The sequence below is a fragment of the Nannospalax galili genome, unplaced genomic scaffold, assembly GCF_000622305.1.
Source record: "Nannospalax galili isolate Female #2095 unplaced genomic scaffold, S.galili_v1.0 scaffold490, whole genome shotgun sequence".
Classification (NCBI taxonomy): Eukaryota; Metazoa; Chordata; class Mammalia; order Rodentia; family Spalacidae; genus Nannospalax; species Nannospalax galili.
This window is the reverse complement of record NW_008329666.1, coordinates 1,041,761-1,061,570: the sequence shown is the minus strand read 5'-3', so window position 1 is coordinate 1,061,570 and position 19,810 is coordinate 1,041,761. Positions and strand designations below refer to the sequence as shown.

Genomic DNA, 19,810 nt, shown 5'->3' with positions numbered 1-19,810 from the left:
CAGAGGCTGTTACTTTAGTCTTTTTGAGTTTTCTCAAAAGAAGGAAAACATACACAGTGTTCCATGACAGCCACATCTGAGCACACCTTAGGTCTGTCACTCACCTGAGCAAGCAAAGCCATCTCCTGTGAAACCTTCTGAGCAGTCACATCGATATGAGCCTGGGGTATTGACACACTGAGCATTTATGCTACACTGGTGGGTTCCGTTAGAGCATTCATCCAAATCTGTATGGCAGGAGAGAATGCAGCAAAAAAGAACAGAAATGAAGACTAATTATGAACTGGCCCCAGTGGACTGTGTTTTAGTTTATCTGTGACGACAATGCTAATTCCTCAAGATCTCGGGGATCCATAATCAGTCATGTTCATGCCAAAATCATTGCCCCAAGAGTTGGGTGTGATGGTGCCCTCCTTTAGTCCCAGCACTCGGAGGCAGAAGCAAGCGGAGCTCTGTGAGTTCAAGGTCAGCCTGGTCTACACAGGGAGTTTCAGGCCAGCTGGGGCTACAGGGAAACCCTGTCTCAAAAAAGACCAAAAAAAATGGTGCCCCCGCCAACTACAAATTCAAGCATTGCATGATGAAATATTCATAGCAGTCAAAAGAAAACTGGTGTTAGATTTCAATGTTTACATATGTGCAACTTTTAAAAACAAAAAAAAAAAAAAAAAAAAAAAAAAAAAAAAAAAAAAAAGGAAGATACTACTGACCTTCATTGCAGAATTAGCATAGAGTTTTTAATTTATTTTATTAAGGGAAAAGAAATATCATGGAATTCACAGTCTAGTGGAAAATATGGATGTTAATCACAGGAAAAAGTTAAGTATCTTTCTCTGTACCATAAAGAAGTTTACAGGCACAGCAAGTCACTACAAGGGGCATCAAATCTGGACAGCAGGTACAGGGAAGCCCCACTGAGGAAGTCATTTTTAATCAACTGCAGAACCCTCTCCCAAGAATGAGAAAGAGCAAGCTCCACAGTAGAAGTAGGCAAGGGTATTTCTTGCAGAAAACACATACAGAGACATTGAAGAGGCAAAGTACAGGGTATGACGTCAAAGGGGGTTAGAGTGGAAAGCACAGCACAGGATGCAGGTCAGTGGAAGCTAGACCTAGAGAATGCTCTAGGGCCTTGGAAGCCAGAGAAAGGGAGCCCAGCTTTCTCCTGAATTCAGTAAGTTAAATGTCAATTGTGAAATGAGGCTTAAGTGTCCTGCTACTGCTATCTGAAGATTAAATTGCAGGAAGATCAGAGAGTTGAATATCCAGGGAGAGAGAAGGAGGAATAGAGGGAGGAAGGGAAGGAAGAGACAGATAAAGACAGAGAAAGTGAAAGAGAGATAAAGGAAGAGAGAAGGGGAGGGAGAGAGAAAGAAAGAGAGCAAGTATGAAGCTGAAACTGATAGATGAGTTTGGGAGAACAGGTTGCTGAACCCTGCAGAAATCTTGTCTTGGGGCAGACAGTCTGGTGACAGTTGGCCAGACAGACAGATAGACAAGCACATAAAATGAAAACAAAAAGATAGAAAGACAGTAGGCACAAAGGACAAGAAAAATGGAAAGGCTATGCCTGGAAAGTCCGGAGATCAATGCTAGCGACCTGGCTAGACTGGAAGACTGGAGTAAGTTAACACAGGCTGTTTCATAGCAAAGTCACTTGGAAACTTTGATAATTCATACTCTATAGTTGGCTTGTAAACATTTGACAAGAATGAAACATTTGGCTGGATAGGCCAGCTGTCCTCGAAGTAACTTATAACACTGGTAAGACATATTAAGGTTTTTCTTTAATCCTTACTGTGGGCCTATAAGCTTTTACTGAGAAACAATCATGGGGAGGTCAGTTCAGACTGCTTTCTTGCTATTTAAAACAGGCTTGGATAATTCTTACCAGCTGGACATATTCCTTATTGCTATGGCATGTAAAATGCTGAGCATATTAAACAGCTTTGTGAATGACACCCAGGGTATAATTCAGTCCCTTGCTTTACTGCTATAAAATATTATTAGGCTTCAGCTCAAGAGCTATAGAACATGGGGGAAAAGCCTCCTTTAGTCTCCTTTTTTCAACCTCTTGGAATCCAACGAAATACTTAAATTTGCCTGTAAGAAAAATTCTATCTACTAAGAATTGACCACTCATTACCAGTTTAAGGCCATGGGAAAAACCCTTTCTGTTTCCTCCATTTATTTCACTGGGTTTCAAATCTCACTGATTAGTCTATGAAAAGACTGGAAAAACACATTAGTCATTTTTCATCTTACAGCTATTCAGATCACTGGCTGCACATCAAATGACTTTTACTGAACAACATGCATGGAAAGGCAGATGCCAAAGTGTTCTGTTGTAATCTGACCATTTATATTAAGGCTGAAGGAAATCTCTTAGGCAGGAATTATCCCCACAAGGAAAGGCAGCCTTTGATTTACAAGACAATAAATAGAGAGCGAAGAGCATGTTCCTGCTCAGGTATGTGGGTTCCAAGTGTGCAAAGAGCCATTAAGAATGCCTGCCCTTTGGGCTGGAGAGATGGCTCATCAGTTAAGAGCACTGGCTGCTCTTCCAGAGGACCCAGGTTTGGTTCCCAGCATCCACATGGCGGCTAATAACCATCGTAACTCCAGTTCCAGGGGCATATGACGCCCTCTTCTGGCCTCTATGGGCACTGCAAGACATGGATGCACTTGATTACATGCAGGCAAAACACTCATAGACATAAACTAAATTTTAAAAAATGCTGGCCCTCAGCAAAGTGTTTACAAACTCACCAATACATTTGATGCCATTTCCCACCCAACCTTCTCTGCAACTGCATTTGAAGCTTCCAGGGACGTTCAGACACGAGGCGTGCATGTCACAGTTGTGGGCACCAATTTCACACTCGTCCACATCTGAGAAACCAGAGTTAAGAAGGTAAAGCGAAACCCTTTTTTGATTTTAATTCTTTTCTATTCTAGTTACATGTAAATAAAGTTCATGATTATGACTAAATAAGCCCTTCTCTAGAACTTGCTAGCCACTTCCTGCTGCAATGAAAATGTGCAGTTGCTGTCCCGTGTGTGCATGTGTGCGTGTGCATGCGTGCATGCGTGCGTGCGTGCTTGCGTGCGTGCGTGTGTGTGTGTGTGTGTGTGTGTGTGTGATTGTGTGGTGTGTGATGTGAAACCCTTTTTTGATTTTAATTCTTTTCTATTCTAGTTACATGTAAATAAAGTTCATGATTATGACTAAATAAGCCCTTCTCTAGAACTTGCTAGCCACTTCCTGCTGCAATGAAAATGTGCAGTTGCTGTCCCGTGTGTGCGTGTGTGCGTGTGCATGCGTGCGTGCGTGCTTGTGTGTGTGTGTGTGTGTGTGTGATTGGCTAAGTAGCCCCCACATGCTGCAAAGGCCCAGACCAAACTCCATGGGAAGGACACAAAACCATACATCTCAAGAGAAATCTTATTTTCAGAAAGAATGTGCTATTTCATCCTATTAATATTATTACATATTTTTCATGAGGATAAGAACAAGCCTGACTTAAAAAAAAAAACTACTCCTTCATATTAAAAGTCAATACAATAATGTTATTCAGCGGTAAAATGCTTGCTTAGCTTGTGTAAGCACCACGTTTTTGTAGGTTATCATTCAGGTGTGTATTTTTGGTTTTTAAGTTTATCTGAGAATATTGAAAATGTTTCCTACAAATGTTAGCTGGAAAGGGATGAATGTTTACCAGTGTGTGTTTATGTGCTATGTATAAATTACATATATGCACATATATGTAATCTATACAGATATACAATAATATGCCACATAATGATGTTCTAGACAATGGCAATTCACGCATATAGCAGTGGTTCCCTATGTTTGTGTAATTCTACTTTTTTTTCCACCTGATGATGGAATGGCCAATTGACACATTTCATATACTGTATCCTCATTGTAAAGCAACATATAACTGCATGGATACACATACATGTGTGTGTAAACTGCAGATTTGGTTCTCCAAGACTTTCTAGATGAAGAGTCTGCTCTATCAGTTCTCTGAGTACATTCTGCCTCTGCCGCACACACACCCTTGGCTTCCTGCCATGTCTTTGCTAGTGGGATCACACAGCAGACCTGTTCTCACTATTGACTCTTTCCTGCTTAAGGGCTCACTGTAGCCCAAGCCCTTGAGCCTTTAACAAAGTGTCGGGCAGGGATCTTAAAGTGAGCATTCAAGACACAACTGACCAAAATCTCGACCCTGACACTTTCCAGTCCCTCCTGTATGCAAAGCAATGAAACTAATTAGTAAAAAAGGGCAAACATCTTAATGTCAATTGCATTAAAAATGAATTTTTCTGTATGAAACTGTGTGTTTTAATAATGAAATGGAGATCTTTTATAAAGGTTAAAAACTCATTTAATTTTATGTCTTATAGAGTTTATAATAAGTAAAAGATTGTACAAGCATAATAATTCATCTGTAAACCTAAAAATATACAGCCAATTTTGAAAGAGATGTACCCTAGCTCAGAAAAATGTTATTGAATAGGTTAATGCTGTTGTAATGAAATGCTTCTTCTAATAAAGAGATGCATCTTAGCTCAGAAAATTGTTATTGAATATGTCAATGCTGTTGTAATGAAATGCTTCTTCTAAGTATGTGGTTATTAAATAAATAATTTAAAAAAAGCAAAGGACGTTAAATCAAAAAAAGGGGATCAGGAGATAAAGTACTTGAGGTGAACAAAAACAGTGAAGAGAGGAAAAAGAGAGGTGGGACTGGGGAGAGATTCGAGTAAATGTAAAAAAAAATCAGAGTAAGAAAGAAAACAAGAAGTTTAGCATTACACTTCTAGTAGTTTAGCATGTAAGCCAAGTGAAAACTGGGATCCTTCAAGCCTTTTGCATTCCTTTAAGTGTGATCTCCATTTGGGCAGCAGTCAAGATACGCAAGCTCATGCCTTCCTTCCTACTGGGTGGCGCTGGCTGTGTGTGCCTCGGGACAATACATTCTACATGCTACCAGTCAGTTCCTCATCACACCTGCTGTCATATCTTGGTTGAAGGAAACTGGTCCTAAGGATGTGTGGGAATAAGGATGTTAAATGCTGAAGTAATGTTAGCCTTTGAAGGCTAGAGGACACAAGGTTGAAACCCACCTGTACATACACCCACCTGTGCATCCCGTGGTCCCTTTCTTCACTGAGTAGCCCAGCTGGCAGTGGCAAATGAAAGAGCCTTTTGTGTTCTCACACTCCCCAAACATGCAGATGTTGGAATTCAGGTCACACTCATTCACATCTAGGAAATTAATTTTCACGATTCTGGTTAGTATTTGTTCATCACAGTAATTTAAAAGCTACATTTTAAACTGCATAGCACAGTACTAAAACACACAGATAAAATTTAAAATACAGTCCATTCAAAAGACCAGTATGGCAGAATAATGCCTACGTACCTTCAAGGAGTTTTAAATATTAATTCTTCCTTTATAGATTTTATAGTTCTAGCAAGATAGCTCGAATTTTCAAAGTGACGACATCCTAAACTTTCATGTTTATGAATGTTTTTCATGTTTATGAATTTTTTCATGCTTATGAACGTTTATGTGTGCATCAAACTACCATTTTCAGGGAAGGAGCACTGTGAAATGCTGTCTTCTGGACATGATGTGGCCATCACATCCATGAGCTCACAGCAGCTACAATCTTTTGCACAAGACCTGTAAAGCTCAAGGTGGCCAAAATTCCAGTTTAGAGCTGATCTCCAGGCCCTTTCCTTTACTGAGGGTCTACTGGCAGCTGAAAGTTGCTGGGGGAAGGAGAATCATTCTTTTTTATTATTGTTAAAAAAATTACATGTGTATGAGCGTATTGCTTGCATGTGTATAAGTGTACCCATGTCACGTGATGCCCACAGAGGTCAGAAGAGGGTGTTGGAGCCCCTAGAACTGGAATTATGGGAAGTTGTTAACCACCATGTAGGTGTTGGGAATTGAACCAGGGACTACTCAAGAGCCCTGAGTAACCATTGGTAGGATCCCCGTGTTCTAGGGGATGGTCCTGTACCCTTGGCACATACAGACAGCACTAACTGTAGGACTTAGTAGGTTATCAAAAAACAAAAGACTCGAAGTTGGGGACTTTGAGAGAGTTTGAGGGGGAAATGGGGGATAGATATAATCATATTTCATTGTATACCTGTATGAAATTCTCACAAATAAACTTTTCTTATACCCTCTCATTTGCTTCTGATACCCACCGATGCACGTTTTCATGTCCATTGAAGCCATGAAGCCATCATAACACAGGCAGCGGTACTCTCCGGGGATGTTGGTACACTGACCACCGTCACAGATATCAGGATTGTTTTCACATTCATCAATATCTGAGGATACAAAGTTGACATCCAGTCAAAGCAAGAATGCCTTCTGTCAGTTTCAAATAATTTTTCTCTCCATTCAGCTCTACTCAACAAAATTTGGAATCATACTTTATTTATAAGATAAAGTTAACTATAGGTATGTGCACTTCCTTTTCTGTACCTGCGCATGATCTCCCATCGGGCATCAGGGCATACCCTTCACTACAGCTGCATTCATAGCTGCCTTCTGAATTGGTGCACTGGGTGTCACAGCCTCCGTTCATTATCATGCATTCATCGATATCTGTGCAAACATTGCATCCATGTTAACTGCCAAGTCTACATGCATAAATAAAAATGCATAGTGTCTCTTCTTTTTAAAAAGATAATTCTTAACTGGCTTTGATTTAACACTACAACATGAGTCTTGATTAGTTCTTTTTATATAGTACCATACTTAATTCTACTAGCTGAGAGTAAAGAACTCAGAAACATAATAACTATGGAATTTGGAGTATCTTCTATGATAATCCCAGTGAGTCTTCTGAAAAACCAACATACCATCTGCCCCAGCTGACATTCATTATTATTGCAAAGGACTCCCATAGGCTTCAGGGCATATTCATTGCCAAAGTTTTCCTTGATCTGAGGGCTACATTGAGATGCAGATCTGCTTGGCTTCCCCTCACCTGTACAGCCCTGGCGGTCTGGTGTGGCCTGGTATCCAGGATTACAAGAGCACTGGTAAGTTCCAATCATGTTCACACACTTCCCATTTCTGCAGAGATTGTCACTCAAGGAGCACTCATTAATATCTATAAAAGATAAACAGAATCAATGCTTCACGCAGGATCAAAATCACAAAACTCATCAATAACAGGTTTCACTGGACCAGTGGTCACCAAAGGGGAGTGACCCTGGTGGGAAGCGGGATAATCTGGGATGCTTTGAGAAAATGCTGGGATCTCTGTTTGTTTCCATTATTTCTGACAACAATAGTAGAACTTTCTGTAGTGTTGGAACTGTTCCCTATTTATATTGTCCAATATGGAGGTGTAGGTACTACTCAGCCTTTGAAATGTATATAGTGTACCTTAACAATCTTAATGTTCATTTTAATTGAAATTTCGTAGCCACACGTGGCTAGTGATTACCACTACAGAAAGCCCAGTAATAGTATATGCCAGAAATGTAGCTTTTCAGTATTTATTAATTTATACTGGCATGCCCACCTGGTCTTCAACTGTTGCCTACATGCTGGTTCCAGAGCACAGAGGTACGACAGTGAGGCTCTCACTTGTCTGTTTTATCAATCTGTTTAGGTGCCTGATCTACAAATCAGAACTCCAATTTTAAAACAAAGTAGCCCTTACAAAGTAGTCATGTGCCTTAAAAACCTCATGGACAGATACATGGAATAAATTAGCAAACTGCAAGAGAACACCAGGAAAATATTGCACTTTGAGGGGGGGGGCTTTTTCAGTTGTAAGACTGATGAACTTTAAACAGCAAAATAAACTAGACTTAGATTTCTGAATCACTGCATCACTGCATCACAGTGTGTTCAGACATGAGTGTTCTTTAATTATCTTTGCACTACTAGCAGAATAAAAACATTTAAAACTTTTAAATTTATCCTTACGAAAATGTCTGTTTATTTTACTATTTAAGGTTCACCTCATGTAACAGCATAGCAATCTACTTGTCTTTCAGTCATATATGGGGATGACCCTATGGTCAGGGTGAGTAAACTTGGGGTACAGCATGAACTCTGACTCTCTACATTAGGCAGAAGATGAGCAGGGCACAGGTGTGAGCACAGACCAACAATCTAGAATGATCCTAGACAGCTTACCCAGCACCCTGCCTGGACCATGGAAGCACATGACCTGCACACAGGAAACAGCCCAGTGTACCCAGCAATCCATCACCTAAGTATCATATGAAGACAGCCTGGACTGGGTGTAGGCATCTGGAAAGGTTGTGATGAGCACCACCCGTTTGTTAGAACTGAGCCCTGATCTTAGTGCGCCCACTGGATTTTTGTGCTGAGAGGAAAAACTCACCCACACAGTCCTCACGGGATGGTGACAGCTCGTGTCCCAGTGGGCAGTCACACTGAAAGCTGCCCTCAGTGTTCACACAGGTGCCACCCCTACAAAGGAGAGGGTTACGTTCACATTCGTCAATGTCTGAAAGGTAAAAACGTGAGATCTATTAAGGAACTCTGAGGAAAAAATATTCACACATCTAGCATGGCAGAAGGAATGTTAGGAGGTAGGCATGTGACTCAAATGTGAGAGAAACACTTCAACAGGGGTGGGGCAAGCTCCCCTTTCTGCCTCAGTATGAAGATCATAAAAAACTTCTATTCTAAATACAGTAAATTATTGAGAAATTTTCACATATGAAATAATGAGGTAACATGTACAATATTTGCTTTCTATCACCATAGACTCATATTGCTGCCAGTTGCTCTCATATTTGTATCTCGAATGAAGCTGAAAGAAAATCTTAGACTCATAAATGACTATGGTCAGGTATGTCCAGCCTGTGGCCTGTGGGCTGCATGTGTCCCAGGATAGCTATGAATGCAGCTCAGCACACTGTTGATGATTTAGACTCATAAATGACTATGGTCAGGTATGTCCAGCCTGTGGCCTGTGGGCATGTGTCCCAGGATAGCTATGAATGCAGCTCAGCACACTGTTGATGACATCATTTCCTTGCCATGTCAAATGGCTGGACCCCCACCCCGGGAGCAACTACACCTTATGAGGTAAGTTCTCTAAGTCACCTAATACAAAACAGGGATCTGAAAAGCTTTTAACATCACACAAATATGGGACATAGCATGGGATCAGCATGATGGAGCACATGTTTTGGGGTTGCCACACTGTATTATCCATTTTAATACCCCCCCTCCCCGAGTATTCTGTGTGTTGCCTTTATGAGTGAACAGAATCCAGTCCCAGTATCTCCGTGCCCTTAAGGCTCTGTAAGAAGGAGTTTCCTATCTGACCTTTAAAGGTCGTCTCGCTCTGCACATCTGCCACCAAGTATGCTGCCTGCTGCTCGGAAACCTGAAGAAGATGCAGATGAGCCCATACTAGGCCTGTTTCCAGGCCAGCTGGGAAGGCCGGGCCTCGCTTACCCATGCAGTTCTTCATCATCATGAAGCCGCTCTCATAGCCCTCGAAGCACTCGCATTCAAAGCTGCCTGGTGTGTTGACACAGATCCCACTGCCGCAGAGGTCAGGAGAGATCCTGCATTCGTCAATGTCTACTCCCCACATGCGAGACAAATGAAAACACGAGTGAGGTCAGAAGGTCCCACAGACGTGAGGGCGCTGCACATTTGAAATTTGGGGAAGCTAGGGCTTCAAGCAGGGAAGATGTCCTGAGGAGGTCTGGTGGAGGGGTCAGGAAAGCTCCTTTCTTCAGCTGTCAAAACTGTCGTGGCCAGCTGGCAGCTGGGGCCTTTTGTGTCTGAATTCTGAAATTGTGGATTTCTTGTGGCTTGGACACAGTAATAGAAAGATAGACCAAAGTAACTGCTATGGTCCAAAGGAGGAGGCAGTGCTCACGGGGAGGGAGCTCCAGCAAGGCTCCGAGGGCTGCTGGTTTTGCTACACTAGCCCAGGTGGGAGCAGGTGGAGATGAAATACTGCCACTGAACAGAGCTGGCTAACAGGATAGACAAGCAGACTCTGTAAGCCAGGAGCATGCACACGGCAGGCCAGGAGCACACCTTGCTTTGTGATCTTTGTTTCATTCAGCTGTGAAGGGCTTACTTATCTAATTTTCCAAAAAGGTAGAGAAGCTATGTGCTTATGCTTCCCAGTTTTTCTGTATTATAGTAACTAAGAATCAGTAGTAGTGCCTGAACGCTCAGAAAATTGGAGACATTTCTCAGATCTGTAAGATTTTTTTTAAGTAGAGAAGTTGGAGCTACATAAAGTATGTCATTTTCTATAAACTTCGACACAGCAGAATGAATGCTTCTGCTCTTGAGTCTCTGGATGAGCTTAAATTGCTTAAACAATGACCTTGTGCGTGTTCTCTTGGCGGGTTTCACATTCTGCTTTCTCTGCTTTTAATGATTTCCCCAATTATTGGCCAAACTGAAAATATTTAAGTACTTTCTTTAAAACAAAACAAAACAACCTCACTGATAAAATTTATCCTTCATTATCTAGTGACTTAACAACCTTAAGAGGAACAGATAAGACCCGAGGTGCAGCAGGGACAGATTCTGTTAATATAAAGCAGATGGAGGTAGAAGTACTGAGTCTGGGACAGTCTGCCTGGGCACAGCCCTAGCCTGTCATCTGTAGTCAGGTTCTGAAAAACACAGACAGCTCCCCTGTAAATTAATCTTATCCATAGAACTCATCTCTAGAATGAGGGAAATCTATGTTAAAGTGTTGCATACAAAGTACTGTAAGTATGTTGAGTCATTTATGACTAGGAGTAGATACTATGAGGGCAAAGACTTGTCACTTTTGGTTTTTTGAAGCAGGGTCTCCATATAGACCCAGCTGGCCTGGAACGTACTATATAGACCAGGCTGGCCTCAGGGAAAGACTTTTGAACTGAACCTGCAGATTGTATAGAAATTCTAACTTTTAAGATGTAGACTAACTAAAAAGACACCAGACAAGCACACAGATGAGTAGCAACCATGCATCTCGGGGAACCAGAAGTTGCTGAGTGGCTCACTGCAAGTCTGACAACCAGCAGCACAGACTTTGCCAGGATGGACCTGATTACTCAGAGTCCCAGACATAGGTAGATGACTGTCCTTACATTCTATCAATAATGGGAGTCAGCAGTGTTTTGTGGAATTGTATTTTGTATCCTCAGATAAGGCAAGGCTGTTAATAGCTATCTCTCTTCTACAGATGAAGGAATGTATTTGAAGGAGTTTATTTGTGACACTGAGTGATTTGGTTAATTCCACATCAAAAATAAGAGGCAAGATCCAGGTTGGAACTACTTTATTCATCCAAGTCCTGGATGGCCTGAGTCCAGGAAGCCTTTTTTTATTGTTGTTTTGGCAGGACAAACAACCATGGGGTTCCATGGCTGTGAAAAGAAAGGATTTGGCTGTGGAAAGTGAGCAGGCTGGAAGATCCTAGAAGAGACTGCCCTGTAGTAGTAGACTGATATACATCTTGAGTCCCCAAGCCCTTCTTCAGGAAGGAAGGCTCTCTTCTTGTCCTTCACATGTCGCTTATCTTTAGGAAAGTCTCAGACACTTAAGTGAATGTCAAAACTGTGAAATAAATGATTGGTTAAGAGGGGGGAAAGAAGTAGTCAGAAAACAGCTGGAGGAAACATGGGACTGAGGAATCATCCTGAACTTGGTGAAGGTCAAGGAGCAGTGAAGAGGGGACGTACTAGAGACAGGGAGTGAGCCTGCAGAGATGGTCCTGGAGCAGGAGCAGGAGCAGGAAGGAGGTTGGGGGGCAGAGGAAGAGCCTATCACTCTCTGGAACTGGAGGAGGGATGTGGAAGGAAGAGGGATTTACATCAAGAGGGTGTGGGAGTAGGGTGTTGACACTCAGAAATAAAAAACAGGACTCTGAGAAATGTGTGTCAGGAGAAATCTAGAAGTATCAAGAGAAAGAAGTTCAGGAAGTGATGTGAAGAGGTGGGTGGCATTGTTAAACTGTGAGAGCTTTGCAGAGGGTGAATGCTGGCATCCCAGAGAGCAGAGATCGACGGTGAGGGCAGCCAAGGCCGACCAGCATGAGAGGTGGAGCAGTGAGACAAGGACAGCACATTTAGAGAGGACGAGACAGACAGCTATGACACGTGCCACGTAATCTAGAGTGAGCAGGCACAGGAGGTGGGAAGAGAGACAGTTTAATGGGCACGATGAAGAAGGGACAGGCGAGACGTCGGAAGAAACAGGACAATTCCATATCCATATATTATATGTACAAATAAAGACAGCTTTGATAAGAAAATCTTGGAAATACTGCTCGAGTTCAAGCATCTGTAATAAATGATCTGTTACCAAAGAGAAAAGTTTATGGCTTCCTATGTTTTCAAGCTGAAGAGAATGCTTAAGAGGAGCACTGTTTGTATTTGAAGGAAATAAATTACAACATATATATCACAGACTGAAATAATGAATAGAATACTCTTCACATTTAAGTACCAGTCATGGAATTAATGGCTGTATTTTCTAGTTTTCATCTATGTTGAAGGTCATATTTTTATGCCAAAACAAACAACATTTTTGTGCTATCATATTGCTCTTAAGTTCATTTGGGGATCTGTTTAGAGCAAAAGAAAACAGTTTTAAAAAGATGCTTTCACTGAGAAGATGGGCTTTGAAAGCAGTTGCTTAGAGCCAAGCTGGAGCCAGAGTTTGGTACCAGTCTTACCTGTACAGTTTCTCTCCTCCATGTCCAGGGCAAAGCCACTATTGCAGCGGCACTTGAAACTTCCAATTGTGTTTCGGCACTTCCCGTAGGTGCACATCCCTGGAAAGGCTTTGCACTCATTGATATCTAGAAGCAGAGCAAGGCCACACTGTAGCTGCTGGAGTAACGAGCAACCCCATCATTTTAACTTAAAAAAAAATCTAACATGATAGAAAATAATAATGTTTTCATGTCAAAATGAAGACTACTGAAGTTTGAAATGGTTTCACTGAGCATATGGAAAATGAGCATTGTGAGATTCTCTATCCTCCATTGGGCATGATTTATATCTGTTGTTTATAACTGTTGTTTGTGGGGAAGAGATCTCTTGGCTACTGAAGAAGCTGGCTTGGCTACCTCTGCTCAGACTATATCCAAGGACAGCAGGGGACAGCAGAAGGAGTGAGGAGAGAAAGGCTAGTGGTCTGTTTCTCAGCTTTACAGCAACTCTGTCTTTGACATGTAATTAATACTTTGGACCTTAAAGCTGGTCAGAAATCACATGTAGGAAATAAAACCAATTCTCAGAGAATGTAGACAGGGTCCTGTTAGTGTGTGAATCAGGCCTCTGTTGGTAGTTACCTTTGTAAAATGGACGCCCGGTGAGAACGTCCCCTCTGTTAGCAAAGCCTGGGCCCCGGGGGCACAGGGCCTCATACTCCTTGGTGTCAGGTTTGGGGCATTCTTCACACTCGGTGCCCCAAGCTGCCCCGACTGCGCAGCAGCAGGCGTCCATGCGGAACTTCCCAGGAACAGGGCGGACACACTCATCCTCTTCCCACTTCAGGTAGCACTGCTCCATGCGGACGTCTGTGCCAAGAGTGAGATCGCAGGTTGAGTGCTGGTCGGAACACTCTCTGAATGTCTGTACACTGACTATATCTGTCAGTGTCAGGAATGATAGTGGGCCTGGGGACATGCTAGGGATGAAGCATCAGTCCTTTGCCTCCTTGGTTGGACTACTTGGAAACAGTCATTTAGGGAGAGTGAAGATGGGCTCTTCTGCAGCATTACTTAACTCTCACAAGAAACCTTGCAGGGAAGAGCTCTCCTGGTGACATGACTCTCATGTCCTGGCCCATGATCAATCAAACAGAAAGAGTAAAATAATTTCAATGACAGTCTTCTTTTTCACCGACTTCAAGTCATTTTAGAGCAATCTTGTTACAGTCTAGTTATAAACAGCAAAAGTCAGCTGTAACACATCTGCAATTTGGTATAACTACTGAAATTACTTTACTAAAAAAAACCCATTATTTTTGCACGTAAAGTGCTTCTGTTGTCATTCCTACCAAATTTACCCTTTGGATCAGGGTTTTGTCCTGGATGTAGATACATAAATCCCCAATTGAAGCATCAAATCATTTGCTTAAATGGATTTTCCTTTCAACTTCAAACTATACCAAACTGAATGCTTAGCCTGAGTTAGTTAAGAGACCTAAAGCAGCAATAGTCTCAAAAAAAAAAAAAACCTGGGTGTGGCAGTGCAGTCCCAGCAGAGGCAGGCCGATCTCTGTGAGCTCCAGGCTAGCCTGGTCTACATAGTGAGTTCCAGGACAGCTGGGGTTACATGGAGATCTTGTCTCCCCCACCCCACCAAAAAAAAAAAAGAGTCCCAAAAGAATAAGTCAGTATGGTCTATGAACAACATTCTCATCTATTGGTCAATAGGGTGATGGTTAAACTACAGTTACACGTCAGCTGTGTAATCACAAATAGAAATAAAGAGTTCAGAAAAGATTTTTCTTAAATAAATAAAATGATTCATTTGATAAAGCATTATGAGATATTTGGTGAACTTGAAAGCTGCTTCCTAGAGGGAAGGATGTCCTTAATAGAAAGGTAACTATAGCAAATAATGTTTATTGTTTCAGCAACAGTCAAATCTGAGTCTTTCAAGTTCTCAGCCAAAGGTGACATTAACTTTAGTAACTGTCTTTGACCCAGAGTTACATACATTTCCAAGTATTATAACTAAGAAAATGCATTTTCAAGGAGCGTGGTGAATTTTCATTATGATTTTTATTCTCGGTTGTCTACATTAACACTAAACAAAAGTCATATTCGATGACATAGTTTCCCAAGCATTGGCCTCTGAGTCAGCCTCACCCAGTACTGTCACTAGGGAAAGAAGGATGTTCATGAGATGTCAAAGTTTTAGTAAAGCACAGGGAGCCTGAATTCAACTCTTTCCAAGGCCACTGGATTAATTTGCTCAGGAAACCATTCTGTGATCAACTGGCACCAAAAGGTCTGTGAACTAAGTGTATATAAAGCATTTATATGTGGGAAGAGAAATTCTTTGTCTATATTATGGCGATTCATATCACTGGATAGAGCATGGGCCACAAAAGACATGTAAATGCTTTGCTTTGTTTGCAAAGAAAGTAAAATGGGTCAGAATGCTCCCTGCCAGTCTAGCCAAAATGGTGAGCTCCAGGTACAGTAAGAGATCTTGTTTCAAAAATAAGGGGCAAGTGATAGGGTAGATGCCAGAAGTAGACCTCTGGCCTTCGCTTATGGGTGAGCGTACTCATGCATACACTTTCCCCACAAGCAAGTAAATCAACAAAATAAAAAAAATTGAAAAGAAATGTAGTTTATATTTTGAATATATGCTTTCTAAATGATTCCATATGGAGCACAACCTGGCTTTCTATCTATATTTAAATACGCTGTCAAAATTAGGATGAAGTTTGTATTACAGTAATTAACACTGTGGTATTACAGACTTATTTTCTACTGACTAGTGAAAAATATTCCTAACACATTTAAATACTTTAAAAACGGTTAGTAATCTGACATCACCATTGTTCATGCTCCGTCTGTCTTAAATCTTAAATACAAATTAGCATAAAGATGCTTTGCAATTTAAAACTTTACTGTTCCGTAGTTTATTTGGAAAAATATCTTTAAATAAAAAATTGTTGCTTACAATATGAAAGTAACAAAAGTTTCTTTTTCATCATGAAATTCAAGTACTGTTAGATATGGCACTGATAAAGATCAAGGTCAAATTGCATTCTTTACACTAGACTGTTGATGGAGTTTGCATGTTTTAGATCTTTATAAAACAGCATTAAGAAAATCTGGCTGGGTATGGTGGTTGTGCACACCTTTAATCCCAGCACTTGGGAGGCCCAGGCAGGCGGATCTCTGTGAGATTGAGGTCATCCTGGTCTACACAGTGAGTTCCAGGTCAGCTGAGGCCACAGGGAGACCTGTCTCAAAAAACTCAAAAAGATAAAAGGAAAAAAAAAGAAAATCTGAACTTTAGAAGCAGTAGAGGAAGGGTGGTCAACATTTTCAGGAACAACGTCCTTTATCACTGTCTCCACTGTCTCCAAAGCACACAGCTACCAGGAGCTGTTAAGTGCAGACTGATTCCTAGTCTCTAATTTCTATGCTTAAAATAAGCATAATTTTCTTATTCTATTAACTCAATGTGAAGGACTGAACTTGTCTAAAGTGTCAGAAACTAAAGTTTTTGAGTTATACCAACTTTCCATAAAAAACAGAGGCTATTTTAATAAAATACATGTTTTATAGGGGAGAATCTAATACTAGTTTTCTGCTAAATAGTAATCATATTAAACTAACTCTTAATACTTATTATACCCATAGATCAATGCATCTCTCAACTCTCACCGGAGAGGTTTCCTTATGCAACAGACAGAAATTAACACAGAAACCCACAGCTGGCCAGTGTAGAGAGAACAAGAGGCTGTACTTATCCCTGAGTAGGACACCTATTTCTTTTTTTTTTTTTTTTTTTTTTCTGCAAAAACAACCAGTATTTTTAACCCCTAAGCCATCCCTCCAGCCCCTTTTTTTTTTTTTTTTTTTTTTTTTTTGTCTTTTTGAGACAAGGTCTCCTTATAGCCCCAGTTGTCCTGGAACTCATTATGTAGACCAGGCTGTCCTCGAACTCACAAAGATCCACCTGCCTCTGCCTCCCAAATGCTGGGATTAAAGGCATGCGCCCCCACACCCAGCAGCACACCTATTTCAAACTTCTGCACCCCAAGCCTCAGTGTTTATTATGGAAGAGGGGGTGGGAAGATTGTACTAGTCAGAGGTGGTAGATGACCACAGGAAACAGAATTTTCCAGACAGCTGGTCAGTTACTCATCAGACAAAATCCCAGCATAGACATGGGGAAGTGGGTAAGAAGCTCCAGCCCCACCTAAGGGAACTGTGGCAACAGATGGGAGGTGTAGAGACAGTCTCTTTCAAGCATGGGACTCTTGGTGGGTTAACCAGGCTTTGGTGGATGAACCCACACTGAAGGACATTTAGAGACACAAATTAGACTCTATAGGCCTTAATATATATATATATAAAATAAATTAAATTGGGAAGGCAGCAGTAAGAGGAGGTCAGATTGTGGAGGGGGCTTTAAATATAATCAGATTATCTTGTATGGAAACCACAAATTTCAATTAAAAAAGAGAATAAAATAGATGCTTTAAAATACCTCCTTGGAGTGACTTATCCCCCCCACCCCCCAGCAAATATTTCATTTAAAGTAAACTTTCCCAAGTACAGAGTCTGGTTTTGGACTGGCCACTGCCCAAAGGTCAAGAAATTGATGCATAAAGACAGGAGGGCATGTATCTTACCTAAACATACACGGCCGGTTCCATCCAGTGTAAGGCCTTCAGGGCACTCACAATGGAAAGATCCTTTGCTGTTGACACAGTGTCCATTTGGACAAACTCCAGGAAACACTTCACACTCATTAACGTCTGTGGGGAAATGCAGTAAGCAGAGGGATAAAGATGTTACAAATAGAAAAAGCAGGTGTAGCCTCATTTCCTGTACAGTGTATTCAGTCACAATGTGAATTATTACTTGAGTTAAAACAAAAATATTCCACAACACAGCCACCAGCTTTCCTAGGTACCAGCTGTGCAAACGACCACAGCCTTGCTCGTCCATAAAATACAGCCCAGACATGTTCTTCTGCCAGCTGTTCTGTGCCTTGAAGGCTGGCGGAATTCTTATGAAATCTCAACTGCATAAAGAGGAGAAATGGTAACACTGAGCTATTTCATAAGAGCCCTCCACTGAGTTATTTTCATCTAAATCTCAAGAGTTTTGAAAATGAAGATGAGCTTGAGAGTGAATGATTCTGTGCACTGCTCTAAGGTTTGCATCATTCAAGAATGCACCCACCTTCACAAGTTACACCTTTGATCCTGGCAAATCCTCTTGGGCAAGCTGCATCTGCATGGAGAACAGGAAAGATTTTTTTACTTCATTATAAAAGAAAAATACATCCGTCTTAGGCTCAAGACATGGTATGGAGGGATTAAATCTGATTGCTGGTGCTGTAGAGGTTGAGGAAACCACTTGTTCCCTCCTCAAGTCAGAAAGCCCTGGATTGCTAGGGAACTCCCTCAATGTTGACTCATATTGAGAATTTTTTTTTTTTCAGAAGTTCTTTCTGCTCTCATATTGACAACTAAATTACAAGTAAACAAGAAACAGGAGAAACCTTTATCACATTCTCTGAGGAGACAGTCAAATGAGGACACTAGAAGACACAAACCTGGTTTAAGTTAATTCCTTTCCCTGTCTAAACTATTCAGAAGGTTTGCGCACAGTTCAAGTAAAAACCAAATAGACCCTTCAAGAGGAGAAAGAATTTCACCAGGAAAGTCAACATTTTGGAGGGTAGATACGGTGACAGACAGCCAGAGTACATGGCGTGTGCAGTTCCTAGGGCCTACCTAGCTCACAGCGCTCGCAGGGGCTCCCCCAGGCGGCACCAAGGGTGGCACAGCATTCAGATTTCAAGGTGGCTCCATTGATGTTCACTTCACAGCGGTTGTCCTGGATGTTGAGCCAACATGTTCCTTTCAGACTGTCTGAAAAGGAATAGGAAAATTTGGGACGTCTGACCTTGGACGAAAATGAAACTCCTCTGTGTACACCACAAGCAGTGTTCAAAACATAAGACTGATTTTTTTACAACTTTTGAACAGTACAGTCTTTGAACATACTTGCATGCACATATATTTAAATATGGTATTTTATACACACATTATGAATCCAATACTGAGCTACATCTAACCCAGATGCTACAGTAATTAGTAAAATTATGTCTACTGATATTCTGTAGAGGAGCAGGCACTATCGCACAAGGTTTTATCTTGGTACTGGGATTACCATGATAACACCATTACATGTGTGGAAAAACATCCCTTGTGATATATGCTCTTATAGTTAAGAACAAATATAATGCTTCATTTTCATTCTTTCCTAACTCCTCACCAAATAAGTCACACAAAACCTATGTTGTGTTAGGTAAGAGCCAGCATATCCTTAACTGAAGATGTTTATTTGATTAATAACTTGGAAAAAAATCACAAAAACCCTACGAAGATGATGAACATGATGGCAAAGCTACCAGCAAGCCATCCCCGGGGTCAGTAATTGATGTAATTGTTTTCAGATAGCTTCCCTTGCATATTCACCCTTAGTTTTATCTGTAGCTCCGAAAGCAATGTATGTGTATAATAAATTATCTGAGGAAACAGAAGTATAAACACAATGTAAAAATCACCTGGTAATCTGACCATCTGAGATAGCCTCTTCTCATTTTTTAGACAATCATCTGCACATTGCATTTAAGTTTCTCCTTTTAAATAGTAAAATCCCAGCGAGATACTATGCACTTTTAGGTTCTTAGACCATGTGCATTAAAGGGAACGGTCGGTAGTTAGTAAATCTTTTGGTGGGATAATAGATGGTTGACAGAACAGAGTAAACAATTGATTCTGAAGCAGTGGTAACAAATTTATTCCAAGGTGACATGACAAATACTGTTTGCACAAATTATATGCTAAAATTTCTTTGTAGAATTGTGGCTTTCAGTTAAGTGTGCATAATATTACCAGTGTTCTTAATTGCAGGTGCATGGGTCTTGAGGTGTGCTGTTCAAGAAACCTGCATTTTGGGTACACTTCCCAGGTGACTCTAGTAACAAACCCTTCAGAATGTATGGTTGTACATGCCTTAAGAATAT

General features: G+C 41.1%; 1 protein-coding gene across 1 annotated transcript in view; it reads right to left on the bottom strand.

The window, feature by feature from the left end:
- The window catches only part of Fbn2 (fibrillin 2), a 282,405-nt gene that overhangs the window by 69,195 nt on the left and 193,400 nt on the right, over window positions 1-19,810 (bottom strand). The window contains exons 21-33 of the mRNA XM_008841082.2: window positions 18,513-18,650; window positions 17,956-18,006; window positions 17,400-17,525; window positions 13,360-13,587; window positions 12,739-12,864; window positions 9,495-9,623; window positions 8,407-8,532; window positions 7,030-7,155; window positions 6,522-6,644; window positions 6,239-6,364; window positions 5,153-5,278; window positions 2,770-2,892; window positions 105-227 (exon numbers count right to left, since the gene is read on the bottom strand). Of these exons, the coding sequence (XP_008839304.1) occupies window positions 105-227; window positions 2,770-2,892; window positions 5,153-5,278; window positions 6,239-6,364; window positions 6,522-6,644; window positions 7,030-7,155; window positions 8,407-8,532; window positions 9,495-9,623; window positions 12,739-12,864; window positions 13,360-13,587; window positions 17,400-17,525; window positions 17,956-18,006; window positions 18,513-18,650 (1,671 nt within the window). The remainder of the gene's footprint in view (window positions 1-104; window positions 228-2,769; window positions 2,893-5,152; window positions 5,279-6,238; window positions 6,365-6,521; window positions 6,645-7,029; window positions 7,156-8,406; window positions 8,533-9,494; window positions 9,624-12,738; window positions 12,865-13,359; window positions 13,588-17,399; window positions 17,526-17,955; window positions 18,007-18,512; window positions 18,651-19,810) is intronic.